Raw genomic sequence first — 18,475 nt, forward strand, 5'->3', positions numbered from 1 at the left:
ACTGTGTAGGTAACAATCCAGAGGGTCAGGGTTTCAGTGATGAGGGCAAAAATGTGGCAAAAATAGCAGCACTACAAGCTCCTAATGCACCATGTTGTGAGCTTGTATATCAGCTATTTTCCATCAAGAGACTTGGCGTAGAGGGAATAAAGAAGGGGGCCTAGTTTAGACCCCTGGGGGACTCCAGTCAACTAAGTACCAGGCCCGGCGCCACGTGGGGGCCTGAGGGGGCATGGCCCCCTCAGTTTCAAATTGTGCCCCCTCAGTTTATTTTGGGGAGAAAAAAAAATGAAAATGTATTTTTTTATAATACATTTTTTGATAAAAACAAATCGGTAAAATCAGGCAAAAATAAGAATTAAATAACATAAGCCTAACCTAACCCTAACCCCGAAATAAAGTAACAAAAAAACGCCCAAAAACGTCCACAATCCGCGCAATTAACCGCAAAATTTCCCGCAACGGGTCCCGCAACATGAATAAAATTAACAAATGGCATTTTACTCAGACCGAGAGTTGTCTCAACTATGCACACACAATTCATCACCACCATCTACAAGGGTTACTGCATGAGTTGCTGGAATTTCATCAGAGGATTAAAACAAATTGTATCTATGCATGTATCCACATAAAAATGGGATGCAAAAAATGTAGTCTATATTATGGAGAGCTGCGCGCACGTGCATGCTGTGCGACTGGTGTGCCCCCCCCCCACAATTTTCAACTGCCCCCTCAGTCATTTCATCCTGGCTCCGGGCCTGCTAAGTACATAGGGTTAAGTGGTTAATACGTTACAACTAAGGTAATGGTGCTGTCTGTGATTTTTAAGTGTTAAATAGCTGTATGTTCTGATAGTAATCATTGCTATAGTGTTACCCCTAACAGGGGTCTCCCTGTCTCTCCAGCTCTTAAGTAAACAGAAAATACATTTTCAGCTCAGGATACCTTTTTCATCCAATCAGGAGACTCAGGATACAGGATAATGAAGTGAAATGGAATGATGAAACAAATAAATGAACAGACAAATTTGGAACTGGAACACAAGCTGATAAATAATCTTTGTGGAGTCATCTCTCATGACCTGAAAATGTATTTTCTGTTTAATACAAAACTTGAGATTGGGGAGACCCCTGTTACTGAACAAACACACTACAGCATAAGCAATGATTACTATCAGAAGTTTTAACCAAAAATATACACTTACACTACAGACAGTTGTCTGATAAATGAGACATTCCTGCCTGTTGTCCCCCCCTAATTACCTCACTATTTACAACATTACCTAAACAATGCAAGTGAAGGGTGTTCTTGGCATTCTGTAGCGGAGCGAGTCGTTTTCAACATTTTAGAACCACAGCAGATTGCCGAGTTTGTGTTGTTCACCAAGGCAGATTGTTTCCTGTATAGTCCTTGAATTCGCCATTGTCTTTTTCTGTGAGATTAGAGATGGTGGATAGCAACCCAGAGACGCTCTCCTCCACTGACAGTGGAGCCTGAAACAGAGAGAACTATATGTCATAACTTTGTGTCATCAGCCTTTCCACATTAGCATGAAAACCAGACGAATCTGCCAGTTGAAAAAAAAAGAATTGCCCTCGGCAGATTTGGTCTGGCCCCGCTCGGTTGTGATTGGATTTCCCTGCCCCCGAAGTTGTGGGGCACCAATCAGGGCCCAGTATGCAAATGTGGGACGGGTTTATCACCAGTGGCATTTTTTTATCCACCCCTTGGAAATGCAGGTTCCCTACAGAGATTCCAAACTAATATCTATGCAGTGATATTAGTCTCGCCATGCCAGGCTATTTCCACATGGCTGAAAGCCTGGTTTTCTTTTTTTTCTCGCTATGAGTTAGAATAAAACATAGAAATACTACACATTTTCCAAGAATTACTTGAAGCATGTCGGATTCATACGACTTCACAGGTTTATGGGTAAGCAGGCCTGACCACTATAATGCCCTTGGTTGCTATTTTTGGGAGCTCAGACCATATAATGTAGACCTGATCAGAAAATCGCAAAAAGAGTTGATCCCAGTCTAGCACATCATTCACGATCAGCTGCGACCAGCTCTCGGTTTGTTGAAAATGTTGGACTGATCGACCCACCGACAAGAGTGGCTTGTACTAGCTGCATGATCACAGCTAAAAATATGCTCTCATTCAGTGTATTGGGTTTATTCATCAACAACTGTATCTGAGCCTAATACTGCAACTATTTATGCATACAAAATAGTTCTTTGAGGATAGAAATTATCGGTTGGCTATGCAAAGATACGTTCAGATGATAGATGATGTTTAGTAGCCTTCAAACTGGTCTAATGAAGTTTATCATTTGCAGTATGCGAGATGTGACACTAATGACTTTCACCCTGGTGTCCCGATTCTGGGCAGGTCATTATTACAGGCAAAATGTTTTCAAATGTGCCCAATTCTTTCAGAATGTTGGCCTATTTAAAAGCTCACAACAGTATAAAATAGGGTTTCATTCGTTAACAAAACACAGAGCAGAGGATACTTACATGAGGTCCTCCCATGTCAGTTTTGACCCAACCAGGGTGTAAAGCCATGCAGAGAATACCATCCGACTCCAGATCAACTGCTAGACACCTCGTCACCATGTTCAGTGCTGCCTGCGTACACACATTCATAAACCAATAGCAAATAGGTTAGTAGTGTGTGAACAGAGATGTCATACACATAATGTGAGCAATGGCCCGTTGTGAATGTGATAGTGGAAACGTATGCATATGTGTTGTAGTGATGACGTCTTACGTAGGCTCACCCCCGAAGTTACTTTGGCTATGGGTTCCCATGGTAGATTTCCAATTGGAATTTTTGCATTGGGTTTGGAATACATGTAGAAAACTGTCTATCACACACACTCCATTAATTTTCACGATATACAGTACAGACAACGTAAAATGAATAACCATTTATGGTGTGGAATATATGTAACAAAATGTGAAACTACTCCCCTATGCTTATAGTAACCAGATGCCTTAATTTCAGCATTGGCTGAAAACTCTAACTTAAAAAACAAAAAAAAATCCAGTGCCAACTCACTTACAGATTTTAGGACTATACTGTAACACTAACTTCCAGTCACATGACTTCTCTATGAATTAAGATGTAAACTCAAATGTGTGATGCCTGTGCTCAAACTCAGTAGCAGCAGTTATCATGCTGTGTTCTGTTCTGACCTTGGAGGTGCGGTAGGAATAGCTTTTGAAGTTGGCACCATCTCCCCAGTTGCATTTGATGGAGCCCAGAGTGGAAGAGACGTTGATGATTGCAGCTCTATGAATGCCCATTCCACTGGACTGGGCTGCAGCAGTCCGGAGCAGTGGGAGGAACGCCTGTAAAGTAAATACCGTAAGTAAGTAGCCCGAAGTGACTTTTTTCATTTCCATTTTTCATTTACAATTTTGAATGTAAAGTAAAGTAATTAGATGTCTTGGAGAACTTGGTGTCAGATTATTTCATCGCTTATATGTACATTATTTCTTAAAATGCAAGACAATAAGGACAATGATGAGGAATGTACTGTCACTTTTTGGTGCCAAATGCCAATGATTCAGTGCATACAACTTTTATTCCCCTCTTTAATAATTCTACTGTTACTTTAAATAACTTTTTCCTAAATGTAGTGTTTTAGCAGTGCAGTACTGTATATTAACTCATATGTTCATGCAATGCCTCAAAAGCAGAAGCGTACCATGGATTGACATAATTAGATTAACTTTTTCCGAAGTTTCACCCAGTGCAACCTCAGCTCTATACTTTAGCTCGGTAGGATTCGCACATTGTACCTTTGTCATGAAGAGCGGTGCAACAGTGTTCGTCTCAAAAGTTTTCACTATGTTCTCTGGGCTAACAGAGTTTATGTCATCAGTATTGTTGATGGCTGCATTGTTGATTAGACAGGTCAGACCCCCAGAACCTACAATGGACTGGACCTCCTCCAGGGCTGAGGTGATGCTGGGTGGGCTCACAACATCTGGACAAGCAAGGGGAAAGAAATAGTACTTGAGAACACTTCAGTCAGCCAAGCACGTGAGAGCCACAATAGGGAAAGAGAAAGAACTGTTCTATAATATTGGATATTCCAATGAATAAATCACCACTGAGTCAACTATAATAGACATGCACAGACCGTATAAATATGCACATGTCTAAAGCGAGTAGCTCTGCAGTGTTAGTAACACTGCAGAGCTACTGTTTACATAGAAATGGCTCTGGTGCCATCTATTGCCAACAACACGTATAGCAACAGCCAGGTCAGGTGGATCACATTTGACAGTTAGCCTTAGCCTACAACTTTTGCAGCAGTTAAATACTGTATTGCATCACTTATTTAGCTGTAGCCAAGAATCTTAATTTACATCATATGGCAGCACCATGTCTCACCTAATGTTACAATGTGAACACCAGCATATGTTTTGGAGAGCTCCTGCAGATCCTAAAATAAAAACATGTAGAGTCAAATAATTATTTGAGGTGCAAATTGACCTCCCCAGCAAAATTAATTATAGTGTCACAATCATTTTGACCACTTTATCCATATGTTAAACTTTGGCTATTAAAACATAGCAGATCTGCTATTTTTGAAGAATCTTGAAAATGTAAATCTTCAAATCTTTGAATATTCATTTTAAAAAGCAAAATTCTTTTAACACAAATCTTTGCTTGGTGGTCCCTGCCACAAAACATTTTCAGATGGGGGTCCGCAGCCAAATACAGACCAAACTGGGGGTCCTTGACTTGAAACAGTTTGATAACCATTCCCTGCAATCTACTCACTTTAGCAGCAGCAGGGTTGCGAGCTGCAGCTATGATGGTGGCTGGACGGTCCTTCATTCTCACCAAGTCCTTCACAATCTGCAGCCCAATGCCTCTGCTCGCCCCCGTTATCAGAATGGACTTACATTTACCAAAATATACACTCATCTTTGCGTCACCACTCACCACTCTGTACCAGCATATGTTCCCTTCTATTCTCTTTCAACAGCCAACAACAGAAACATCATGTTTGTATAACTTACGCTGTTTGCCTGGGCGTGGCTACGGTGGCTTTCTAGTTTACGTACAGTGACTGCGTTTAGGTGCGCTCGGTTTATAGCACGGGTAAGCGATCACCCACACACACACACACACACACACACGGAGCGGCAAATACGAACGAGCGTTTGTGACTCAGCTCTGTTTAAATGTTCGGACTTCGGAAGTAAAAAAGAGTGTTAAAAAGTTAACTAAACCACTCATAATGTAACATTATTACACATGGACGTTGAGTACAATGTTAACCAGGGAGGTGGGACAAGCTGTTAAAACGCTAAAACAAGACAATTATCTTCAAGCAGGTGAGTTTGTTTTGATGGAATTGCGAGTAATTTCACAATTGCAACTAGTAGGATGTGGGAAGTGAATATATAATATATGTGTTTTATTGAGCTGTTTGTAACGCTGACACACATTGAAATGTTATTAAGCAAAACAATGTAAAACATCACAATTACATTTATAATACTTTGTCTAAAAGGCCTTGTTTCCATTGAGGTCCTTGGTATTCATTTCATGACAGCCCTAGTCAGTGCTGGAAAGTAACAGAGTACATGTACTCAAGTACTGTAGGCTACTTTGAGTACAATTTTGAGATTTTTTTTACTTTACTCGAGTATTTCCAATTTGCAGTACGTTTACTTCTACTCCACTACATCTCAGAAATAAATATTGTACTTTTACTCCACTACAATTGTTTGAAAACTTTAGTTACTAGTTACTTTGTAGATTTTGATTATTATTACAAAACCTACAGTAACCACTTAAGCCCTATATATATATATATATTTCAGCCATTTGAAAATAGCAGATCTACAAGCTCACAATGCGTCGCGGTGCGAGGCATTGTGAGCTTGTAGATCTGCTCATACAGTAGCAGCCCGCTTTGCGGTCAGATCAAAGGGACAGCAGGTGTTTAACGCCTCGCGCTCGCGCTCTCTCTCTCTCTCACACACACACACAGCAGCAAACACGACGTTTAATTGTTTGGCAGTAAAAAGACAGTTTAAAAGTGAACTTTAACAACTCCTAATGTAACATTAGTCCACATGGACATGGTTATGGGTAAAGTTATCAGTTTTTATTAGGCTGGTGAAGAGCAGGCTGTTTAAAACACAAGTGAATGAATTCTCCATCCAGACAAACAGGTGAGCAGTGATTCTCAACCATTTTAATCTCAAGGACCCCCAGTTTGACATGCATTAGGCTACGGACCCCCATTTAATGGCATGTCTATCTCTGGGACCCCACAACTGTAAAATCTATGTTAATGTAACTCTGAGAGTGTACAAATGTAACCAAATGGACCCATTTGGTTCCATTTGTACACTCTCAGAGTTACAGATACATTTGTACACTCAGTTACAGACCCATAAGGGTTCATTTGGTTCCATTTTTTACACTCGGTTACAGACCTATAAGGGTCCATTTGGTTCCATTTGTACACTCTCAGAGTTACAGACCCATAAGGGTCCATTTGGTTACACGTGTACACTCAGTTACAGACCCATAAGGGTCCATTTGGTTACATTTGTACACTCTCAGAGTTACAGACCCATAAGGGTCCATTTGGTTACATTTGTACACTCAGTTACAGACCCATAAGGGTCCATTTAGTTACATTTGTACGCTCAGTTACGGACCCATAAGGGTCCATTTGGTTACATTTGTACACTCTCAGAGTAACAGACCCATAAGGGTCCATTTGGTTACATTTGTACACTGTCAGAGTTACAGACCCATAAGGGTCCATTTGTTCCTAATCTATCATTTAGCGGGGGACCCCCTGGAACTCCCTCAAGGACCCCTGGGGGTCCCCGGACCCCACTTTGAGAACCAATACACTAGGCTGTGTATGTTGTGACTGGCTCTCGCTCACTTGAATTAATTATTTCTTTCTTTCTTTCTTTCTTTCTGTCTTTCTTTCTTTCTCTCTTTCTTTGTTTCTCAGAGTGGAGACACAGACTGTGCAGAGATGGTTCTTGTGTCCTAAATGCCCAGAAGACTGAGGTTCTCACAGTAGAACATCCTACCAGAACATCCAGCTCTAATGACTACACAGAGGTTATCTGGTGAAGCTACCTGAGAATTCTCTGTGAGTTTTTATTTTTTTCTTTACTTATACATTTATATATATAATATTTCCAATTTGCAGTACTTTTACTTTACTCCACTACATCTAAGAGACAACTATTGTACTTTTACTCCACTACTATTTGCAAACTTAAGTTACTAGTTACTTTGTAGATTTTGATTATTACTAAACATATATTAAACACTTCAGCCATTTCGGCCATTTGAAAATGGCAGATCTACAAGCTCACAATGCGTTGTGATGCGACACATTATGAGCTTGTAGATCTGCTATTTTCAAAAGATTTGTATCCATTTGAAAACTTGTGAAACAGGACATTGTGCATAATGAGTACATTCTACTTTTGGGACCCATTAAGACCTGAAGCCGATTCTACATGTCTCCTAAATCCCTATTCTATATTCTGAAAAATGTATGTTTCTATATCAGTGGTGCTCAATCGGTTTCATGTCAAGGACCCCCAAAATTAAATATTTTGAGATGGGGGTCCGTGGCCAAATACATATAATATATGTATTTGGCCACGGACCCCCATCTCAAAATATTTTGTTCCACGGGGTCCCAGAAGCAAAGATTTGAGTTAAAAATGTTCGCTTTAAAAAATATATATATTCAAAGATTTGCACACATTTTCACGAGTTTTCAAAAATAGCAGATCTACAAGCTCATAGCGCGGCACTCAGTGCCGCGCTATGAGCTTGTAGATCTGCTATTTTTGAATAGCCAAAGTGTAAAATAAAGCTTTTTAGCTCAAATCTAAAAATGGTACAGATGCGTTCCAGGTCTTAAAGGGTTTTAAAGTACATTTTGATGCCAACACCTTGTGGTGTACACACACACACACACACACACACACACACACACACACACACACACACAGCTGAGTCAAATGACTGATTGACATCACCAGCTGGTTTGGAAATGACAGATCAATTGTGTTGCAATGTTTCCTCTGTGTGCATAATGACATTTTTGCCAGACCCAGGGGGTCGGCCTACATGAGGCTTTGTCGGTCGGTCGGTCTGTCGGTCTGTCTCTGTCCCTATTTTCCTCTGCACACACGTCATGCGAAGCCATCCAGATCTCAACCACTAGGGGTCTGGCAGTACCAGGTCTCCTGGTTCCCTTGTTAAAGTAACACACAAGGACTAAAAGGTGTTTATTGAGGCTGTTGACCCTGTGAGGAAGTTAAATGATGTGTGGGTCACGTGTCTCTCCTCTGCAGAGCTGGTAGGGTAATCCTGTTGATTGGGAAAGGGCTGTAGAGCGTTGGTTCTCAAAGTGGGGTCCGGGGACGCCCAGCGGTCCTTGGGGGGGTTCCAGGGGGTCCCCAGCAAAATGTGTTAATATAGAATCACAATCATTTTATTTGTAACCACTTTAACCTTTTATACTTTGGCTATTTTAGAAAAATCGTGAATATTTGTGCAAATCTTTGAATATAATATTTTTTAAAGCAAACATTTGTAACTCAAATCTTTGCTTCTGGGGGTCCCTGGAACAAAATATTTTGAGATGGGGGGTCCGCGGCCAAATACATAACATTTTGGGAGTCCTTGACATGAAAAAGTTTAAGAACCACTGCTGTAGAGGAGGAGGAGGGATGTTCATATTTGTATCATGTTTTGTCTTTTATAATTTGTGAATGAATTGGGCCTGTGTGTGACATATAGTGGGATCTGTTTGGAAATTCCTTTATGATTAAGAGTCATTGTGTAGATAACATAATATTTGAGTTAACCCATTCAATCCGGGAATGCATCTGTGTCATTTTAAGATTTCTTTGGCTATTCAAAAACAGCAGATCTATAAGCTCATAACGCGGCACCAAGTGCCGCGCTATGAGCTTGTAGATCTGCTATTTTTGAAAAAGATATTGTGAAAATTTGTCAAATCTTTGAACATGTATATTTTTTAAAAGCGAAAAGTCAAATCTTTGCTTCTGGGGGGTCCCTGGAACAACACATTTTGAGATGGGGGGGGGGGGTCCGCTGGTTCCTATTTGTCTCGTTCATTTGGAGCAAGAGACGGCCCAGGTTAAAATTATCAAAATTACAAGTTCTGTCTGGCCCTGAGGGTGGACTAGATCTTATAAAGTGGTATCAGGCAGCTGCACAATAGGCTCTGTGCACAGCAGCCATATTGGGAATGAATTCGGCCCTTTCCTTACTTCCTTCACAGGTGTTGCCAATAATACTAATTAAGGCTCTGTTCCATTTAGTGTGGCACAGTAGTGGTCTTATTTTCAAGGACCCCCATAACTTTGAGAGTGTACAAATGGAACCAATTGGACCCTTACGGGTCCATTTGGTTACATTTTTACACTCTCAGAGTTACACACAAGGGGCCATTTGGGAACCAAAATGGAGTGTTTCTAGTGAGCCAACATGCACAATATCAGCACCCTGACCAGAATGGGACAGAGCCTTCATTAGTATCATTGGTAACACCTGTGAAGGAAGTACGGAAGGGGCCCAATTCATTCCCAATATGGCTGCTGTGCATAGAGCCTATTACGGTTTGTAGCGGCCTGGTTAAAGGGTGACCAGCCTTCAATTTCGCTAGATATTGAAGCTGCACAGTGTGATTGTCCTCTCTGGAATCTCTTGTTTCTTACAGACCCTAAAACAGTGAAGAAACTTTGTAAAAACCCAATTGTTTCCAACACGCTTAGGGCACACACAAAATAACATCACCTCACCTCAATTCAGGGGAACCCAGACTTCCCTCCTGGCCTTAATGACCCTGGGTTTAATTATTGTAAAGATGGTGGTATAACAACATTAGGAAATGTGTCTGAGGGTCCTATACTCATGTCGTTTGATCAAATACTAGAAAAATATGGTCAATTTTTTCATATTTTTTACAGGTGAGGGATTTCATTCTCAGGCGCACACAACACTATCAACTAACATAGGTACCTCTCCAATTGAAAGAGCACTGACAATGGATTTTACAAGGGGTTTTATTAGCATTCTCTATGGCCCGTTAAGATCCAATGTGACTGTTAACACCCTGGATACTAAGAGGAACTCAGAGTTAGACCCATAAGGGTCCATTTGGTTCCATTTGTACACTTTCAGAGTTACAGACCCATAAGGGTCCATTTGGTTCCATTTGTACACTTTCAGAGTTACAGACCCATAAGGGTCCATTTGGTTACATTTGTACATGCACTGTCAGAGTTACAGACCCATAAGGGTCTGTATTTGGCCGGTATATGTATTTGGCCACGGACCCCCATCTCAAAATATTTTGTTCTAGGGGGTCCCAGAAGCAAAGATTTGAGTTAAAAATGTTCGCTTTTAAAAAATATATATTCAAAGATTTGCACACATGTTCACGATTTTTCAAAAATAGCAGATCTACAAGCTCATAGCGCGGCACTCAGTGCCGTGCTATGAGCTTGTAGATCTGCTATTTTTGAATAGCAAAAGTGTAAAATAAAGCTTTTTAGCTCAAATCTAAAAATGGTACAGATGCGTTCCAGGTCTTGAAGGGTTTTGAAGTACATTTTGATACCAACACCCCACACAGACACACACACACACACACACACACACACACACACACACACACACACACACACACACACACACACACAGCTGAGTCAAATGACTGATTGACATCACCAGCTGGTTTGGAAGTGACAGATCAATTGTGTTGCAATGTTTCCTCTGTGTGCATAATGACATTTTTAAAGCAACACACAAGGACTAAAAGGGTTTTAAATATGTTTATTGAGGCTGTTGACCCTGTGAGGAAGTTAAATGATGTGTGGGTCACGTGTCTCTCCTCTGCAGAGCTGGTAGGGTAATCCTGTTGATTGGGAAAGGGCTGTAGAGCGTGGTTCTCAAAGTGCGGGGGGTTCCAGGGGGGGTTACATGGCGGCTTTCCGACATGTCGCCTTTCCGACGTTAACGAACCCTATACCTAACCCTCACCCTAACCCTAACCGCACGGGGAAGCCACTAGTCGGAGTGGCGAGATGTCGGCATGGAAGACTGTTACCCCAGGGGGTCCCCAGCAAAATGTGTTAATATAGAATCACAATAATTTTATTTGTAACCACTTTAACCTTTTATACTTTGGCTATTCAAAAATAGCAGATATACAAGCTCATAGCACGGCACCGAGTGCCGCACTATGAGCTTGTAGATCTGCTATTTTAGAAAAATCATGAATATTTGTGAAAATCTTTGAATATAATATTTTTTAAAGCAAACTTCTTTCTTTCTTTCTTTCTTTCTTTCTTTCTTTCTCTCTCTCTCTCAGAGTGCCCAGAAGACTGAGGTTCTCAAGGAGATGGCGGGAGACGGCGCTGGAAGGCTCAACCCGAGGATGCCCTTAGAGATGGAGATCTCTCTATCCATGGATTTGTCTGCCTGGGGGGGGATTCCTCCGTGTGGTTGACCCTGGTCTTAGGTGGACCTCCACTGTGGCTCGATTGCTGCTCGATCAGATTTCTGTCGACTACGGTGGTCTCCACTGGTGGTCTCCGCCAAAGACCTCGGCCCGGCGGGGGTTTCCTCTGAAGACACCTCATAGTAGGACCTAATTTTAGGAACTAATGTTTCCTTTTCCTTTGCTGGATGCTGCAGTTGCTTCATGCTGCAGTCTGTTGGATGGTGCTTGTGGCGTATGCATGTTGGATGCTGATTGAGTCGTATGTGTGCTGATGTGGTTAAAGATGTTGCTCTGCTGCTTCCAGGTTGTGGAATCGACAATTGTATATGTATTTATTGTTTTCACGTTGAATCTACAAGGTAGTTTTTTTCAGGGTGTAGTACGACTATGTTGGTAGTGTAACCCTAACACGTTTCTTTCAGGTTGTAGTACGACTATGTTGGTAGTGTTGTGGCTGTTATTTTGTGTGTGTGTGTGAGAGAGAGAATTTGCATTCAATATATTTTTAGACATAAGCCTCTGTAAATCCAGGCCTGGACCTGGTCATTTCGTTCCGTTCACACTAATCACATGACGCTGCTACATTTTAATCAAGACAATCTACGTTTTTCATTTAAAAGTTTAATTTCTTGCCCGAAGAAGAACAAGATCAAGATCACCATGTTGATGTATTTCATCAACATGGTGATCTTGATCAACAACGAGATGCACATTTTGAATGAAAAATTTCTACCCAATGGAGCAACTATTTTTGATTGCTCGCCCACATTTGGAGTTACATCATGGCAAGGTAACTATACAATCCAAAATCAGAACACGGTACTTATGATCATATTATTTTATGAACAATCTAATGAGCATTTTTCTTTCTTTCTTGACCCAGATTGGACCAGGTGCTGAAGACGATGAGAGATTATCGCCTCGACATACTAGGCCAGGGGCATTCAACTAGATTAGACAGGGGCCCAAAATTGTTAAATGAATCGAGGTCGGGGGCCACAGGCCTATGAAAATAAAAGAAAATAACCAAATGTTCATGGTTAACCGTTTAACCGGTAACTGTTAAGACATTTGTAACCAGATAATACCAACGGTTAAATGGTTCATATTTATTTTTCATCTAATTGTTAGTGCAAATATGAAAGTCATTTTGTCAAGGGAAAGGGCCGTCTATCAATGAGTTAATATTTCATCATTAGCTAATAGCCTAGCCTAGCTATAAGTTTACGCTAGAGCTTCAGTGCTCGACTGCTTTTAAATTAATTAAAAGCTAATAATAATGCTAGTTATGCTACAATTTATCACATAATGTTTTCTGACCTGATTAGCTAATCGTTGCTATAGCAACAGACATTTTGGAGATTCTTGGCTGTAATTAAGCTGCATTTTGTATAAAACTTGTCTGAAAGTCTTGTATTATTACCAATAACATATTTACTCAAAACCTTTCATATTCATGTAAAGTTAATGTTATGTCTCCAAAGCTGCTGGAATGAGCTATCCTGCCAAGGAGGCCAGACCGAGTCCGGCGAATAGCCCCGGTGACCTAAACATAGTGGTAGTTGACCCACTGGAGACCTCCAGCTCCCACCCTTCTCCCTTCAAGATCCACAGCTTGGAGGTGTGGACACTCACTGCAGCAACAGGTTATGAACTGTTTTGATCATTCATAGTCTCTAATATGTCCTTGCATCTCACTCTCATTTTATGTCCTTCTTCTCTTCCTTTTCTTTATGCTCTTTTTGTGATCAAAATGATGTCTGTAATTGGCTAATTGATTGCAGATTCCACTGTCCTACTGAGGCCCCAGGCCCTCACTGATAATTGGTCCTGAGTATTCTCGGGGGCTTTGTCTTTGTAAAATCCTGAATTGTTACACCCTATTCCATAACCTCAAAGTTTGTTCTGCACACCACTATAGTAAAAAAGATTACAACGTAAATCCGGAGTAATTGCGTTGTCGTATTTCTGGATTGCTCGATCTTTGTTTCCCCCGAACATGGGCATTGCCTACTTTGCACTTCTGAAATCTTCTTCAGTGGTAGATCAAAAAGGCAATCGCTGCATATATAATAAAGTTCCAGGAAAAACACAGTGCCCACACACACAGTGTTCATCTCAATGATTAATCAGTATGGCTCTGTTTTTTGATTCTATAACTTCTGGATATGAGCTGTCTGATGTTAGCTAGATGGACCATACTTACAAGTAGGAGAATTGCAATGTTCAATTTAGTCTTTTCCTAAGCTATGTTGATGACGACATGAAAACATTTTTAACTAGAAAATGTGCTCCTCGGAGCACAGGTCTCCGCCAGTACTGTTCCTGATTAATCCTGTCTTACCTATTTATATTACATATTGTCACGTGTCACTTGACCAATGTTAGCTTGGCTGATGGAAGATCACTTCAAAAAATATAAATGATTTTTTGAAGTGACACACCTATTTATAGGATTTTATTTCGTCATGCGTCTCGCTAGCCAATCAAAGCATTGGTGACAACGTGACACGTGACATATTGTCACGTGTCACGTGAAGCTTGACCAATGTTAGCTTGGCTGAGACGGACGGACACACGGAAGGACAAGAACGAAAACATACTCTCCACCTCTGGCGGAGACAATTATGTCAACCTTTTGCTTTAAGGCTTTTCTTTGAATATCTAGTAATAACAAGACTGCCAGACTCTATCCCTGTTTCCTCAGCTCGATGCCTGGTGTGTCAGGTCCATGGGTGACAGAGAGTCCACGACACCGTATCATCATGATAACACGTGAGTTCTTATCATCTGAATCATCTGAATCATGTTATCCATTTTCATGGAGACATGGACACATTTCACACATTGCTTGTTTAGCTTGGCCTGGATAGTCAAACAAAATGCTACATTACTGTGTGTGTGTGTGTGTGTGTGTGTGTGTGTGTGTGTGTGTGTGTGTGTGTGTGTGTGTGTGTGTGTGTGTGTGTGTGTGTGTGTGTGTGTGTGTGTGTGTGTGTGTGTGTGTGTGTGTGTGTGTGTGTGTGTGTGTGTGTATTCTAAACCATGTTAAGTTACCTTGTTAGTCAAACATATGCTGCAGTACAGTGTATAGGTGTTGTTTATTTTTCAAAATGATCCTTATTTAAAAATGTAAATGTATTTAGAATAACATCCATAAATATTCTTATGAAAATCCATATTTCCTGTTACTTTAGTTATTCACGAATCAAGGAATCACGTTAACAGCACATAGAACAGGTGTTTAGGTGGTGGTAATCTACCACCCTCTCACAGCAGCCATTTTGACCTTACGTCAAAGTTAAGTTGAGGATCCATAAGCCATACTGTATACTAACTGTATCATCTCCATGCTCACCAGATCTGGTGGTCAGTGGAAACATCTATTCCACTATCCAGTCCCTACTGGCAGTAATCTCTCTGTCTCTTGATCTGTCCATTTGTTTCTGTCACTATGCTTCAGGACAATGGTCCTCAGCCTGTATCCCTCCTGCACTCCATGAAGTTAAACAAAACGGCTGTATGTATTTTTCAGTAGTTATCAGCATGTATCATGATGCTTTTGACATTTTTACAAAATATATTTTCTCCTCTAAAAACACAGTACATCAATGATCAAGTGCAAGTGAAGTACTGTGAACAAAGACCCCTGCTGCAATGCATAGCCAGCCCTCTGCACCAGCATATACACTGGCACCAGGTCCAGCTCAGACGCTAGCCCCAGGCCCAGCAAACCCTCCAGGAAATACACCATCAGTACACAGAAATAAGGGCACATCAGAGGTTAGCACATTAATATAATACACTGCAACAGTAGTGATTTTAAATGAGAGAATCGTTTGGGATTATGCTAATACATGCTCTGGTTAACTGCTACATGTTTGAGAAGACAGGTAGACAGGGTTTAGCCAATATAGTGATCTGGCCATCAGCTATGGGAGGTGAGCAGCTTGCTTTTCGGAACCCCTCTGGTGGACAACATTGTTATAGAGCTATGCGTATAAAAGATCAGTTGTTTGATGTCACTGACTTTTCCTGTCTAAAAATCTTTAAAGTTAATGGTCAGATAATGGTAGAGAAGTTACTCTTTAAGTACAATAACCTTGACAACTAAAGTTCAATCCACTGATGTGTATTTGAATTATCCCTGTGCCTCTAATACACATTTAAAATGTAGCTTTCCAGAAAATACAAATGTCTCAGAAAAATGACTCTCAGAAGGTCTGCTTTGCCAATTTATAGTAGTTATAAGTTCATGGGCGTGGTTTCAGTTGAGCTTTTGTGTAATCTTTTCCTTTGTGTTTGGCATAGTGTTTAAGAATCAGGTCGGGAACCCTAGGTTCTGTCTCTCTGTCCAGGGAATAGGGGATAGCTGTCCTTTAACCTTCCATGAAAGCAAACTCAACACTATCCCACAACCCAAACCCCAGCTCCTCATTCTCAGCTTCATTCATGAATGAATTTGTCTATTTATTGATTTAATCTCTTTATTCATTACCCGTGTCTATATTCTGATTTATGTCTCCAGACAACAGAGAGACATCCCACAGCCCCTTCTGCACGGTAAAGATTATGTTTGGCCTCAGCTAAAGCCACTGGTTTCTCAGGCTGTAAAACATGCAGTGTGTTACTAGTCATTCTCTAGAGATGTTTGCTGCAAATGCTGCAGCTCCAAGATGGCAAAAATGGAGGCCAGACTTCTGGCTCACTCTGATGCAAGCACACACACAAACAGATATAGGACTGACTGACTGACTATAGTGCAAAATGGCTCTTTTATTAATTGCCAAGTGAAGAATACACAACACATTTTGGACATATCTTTTTCAGATTTGCTCAATTTAGGAATGAACAAAGGAATGACGAAAGGTAATTTTTCTTCACTTGGCATAATGAAAAGATGTAAAATAAAGAATTCACTATGGGCAGTCAGTCCTAATTTTTGTGTGTGATGCAACTGTTGCATCAGCTGCTAGAACGTTTGCCCTCTTCTTATTCTAAATGTTTTCTCCAACCCGCTCATGTAAGAGTTGAGTGGTGGGGGGGGGTTTTCGGAATGGGGGTGTGTATAAGTGGGGGGGTTTAGGAATGCGGGGGTGCACCCATAGCAATGGGGTGACATGCTGATAATGCTTAGCAAGTGTAACAATTTGTCACTTAAGGGCATATGACATACATGATATATATTATGTAATGTCTTCATGTGTGGACACTTATTGTATTGTGTTGTTATGTTTCATGTTGTTATCGGTGTGGACACGTCTTGTACGTAATGTGTGGTTATACATTTTATTGTTAACTCTGAGCACATTGAATCTTGAATCATCAGATGTGTGTATTTAAATTTTTTTTTTTTTTAATTCCTATGCCAGAACTCACGGTATGTGAAAGAAGGGAGATGAAGTATGATTTAATTGTCAGTGTAGTGTAATGACCAAGGCAAGAAGGAAAGTCAAATCATTCTGTTTACCTTGGGAAATCACACTTTGGTATTTCGCATTCAAGAAGCATGCCATATACAGTATTTAGTACTTTGAGATTTGTTTGAAATAGTTTCAAATGTAAAGTGCGTTACAAATAAAATGTATTATTAATTTAGTATTTATGTGCTGTCCCTATTTTTCCTGTGTAGAAGGTGTTGGACTGTGTCCAGTAAGCACTTCAACGACTGCAAGTCCCAGTGCCTTAAACTGTGAGTACAACGCAAGCCATCAGCATTATGCAATACTTTAGAGTTAATGCACTGATAGAATATTACTAAGGCAGTGTTGGCTCACATTATTGGCTAATTGCCCTTCCGGATCATTACTGTCACGCCTGTAAGTTCATCTCGTTGGTGTCACATCGCCCTTACAACTTGTACGTCTGTTCTTTCTGGAAGCGAGTCCCGTGATTGCACGATGGATCAGCTGAGCGTAATGCTCTCATGTGTAATGAGAATAAAGAAGTTTACAACGTTTAACCCCACCACCAACTTACAGGCTAATAAACATGGAAAGGATATTATAAGCCTTTTCTACTGAATATTGCTCACCTTTACCGAGGTAAAAAGATGATGTTGGAATCCAGGGCATACTGGAAGTGAAACGCTGCTATCCGATAGATTATTGACCAGAGCTTATTGATTACTGAGGGGAAATGTGTTTTTTAGATTAATATATCACTGTCCTACGTCGGAATGGGGAATGGATCTGTTCTGGACACAGCTAGATTTCAGCCATACTGTATCCTTCCTCGTCAGATGGTAAAACATGCGTTCATGTGATGTGGTCAATAATATTATAAATGAATCGCGTGACATTGGAGTTGGCATGATGAAAGTCCATTTGGCGAAACTGTGGCCACACGGCACCGAGGGATCTAATAACTTGGCTCTAAATGCGTCAACTGAAACGAAGAAAAAAAAATCGGTTGAAGGTCTATATTATGCATACACAAGCAATAGATCATTTAGGCCATACTGTATATATATATTTATTTTATATGTGTTGACAAATATTGGGCACATACATATTTTATTTGAGGTTTGGCACTATTGTAATTGATTTTCCATGAAGAATAAGGCATTCTAAAGACGTAAGTCAGCCTCCAAGCAGACGTGAGAAAGAGCGGACCTGCTGCAAAATTCACAGACGAATACAAGATTAATGAATCAGACTACTAACGTGGGAAGTTGCAAGAATTCCTTTACGTTCAAAATATGGGCGTAAACAGCTTAGTGAATTGGGCACAATGTATCCCGTTCACCATCGCCACACACACGTACACGCACGCACGCACGCACGCACGCACGCACGCACGCGCGCACAAACACATTATCATAATCAGTGCAATACAGTGGCCTTGACATATTGTACTTGACATGGGTGGTTTTACAGTTAACTACACCAGCCAACCAGCCAAGTAGGTGCCAGA

The 18,475-nt window shown here is 40.7% G+C and overlaps 1 protein-coding gene across 1 annotated transcript; it reads right to left on the reverse strand.

The window, feature by feature from the left end:
• Positions 1–984: 984 nt before the first annotated feature.
• Positions 985–5,030, reverse strand: LOC311047390 (C-signal). Its single transcript, XM_084060089.1, has 6 exons — positions 4,801–5,030; positions 4,408–4,459; positions 3,810–3,997; positions 3,201–3,356; positions 2,520–2,630; positions 985–1,493 (listed from the first exon to the last, which is right to left on the reverse strand). The coding sequence occupies exons 1-6, from the start codon at positions 4,945–4,947 to the stop codon at positions 1,380–1,382; spliced, it is 768 nt and encodes a 255-aa protein (XP_083916215.1). The 5' UTR covers positions 4,948–5,030; the 3' UTR covers positions 985–1,379.
• Positions 5,031–18,475: the final 13,445 nt, after the last annotated feature.

The sequence above is a fragment of the Gymnoscopelus microlampas genome (genome assembly GCF_963454915.1).
Source record: "Gymnoscopelus microlampas genome assembly, chromosome: 6".
Classification (NCBI taxonomy): domain Eukaryota; kingdom Metazoa; phylum Chordata; class Actinopteri; order Myctophiformes; family Myctophidae; genus Gymnoscopelus; species Gymnoscopelus microlampas.

What these genes read in the sequence shown, in the direction of transcription:
- LOC311047390 (XM_084060089.1), bottom strand. Translation starts at nt 4,947, where the DNA reads ATGAGTGTATATTTTGGTAAATGTAAGTCCATTCTGATAACGGGGGCG. An exon ending in TGTTCACATTGTAACATTAG is followed by an intron (nt 3,998 to 4,407) that starts GTGAGACATGGT and finishes TTGCTTGTCCAG; the next exon opens with ATGTTGTGAGCCCACCCAGC. An exon ending in CACCGCTCTTCATGACAAAG is followed by an intron (nt 3,357 to 3,809) that starts GTACAATGTGCG and finishes TTTACTTTACAG; the next exon opens with GCGTTCCTCCCACTGCTCCG.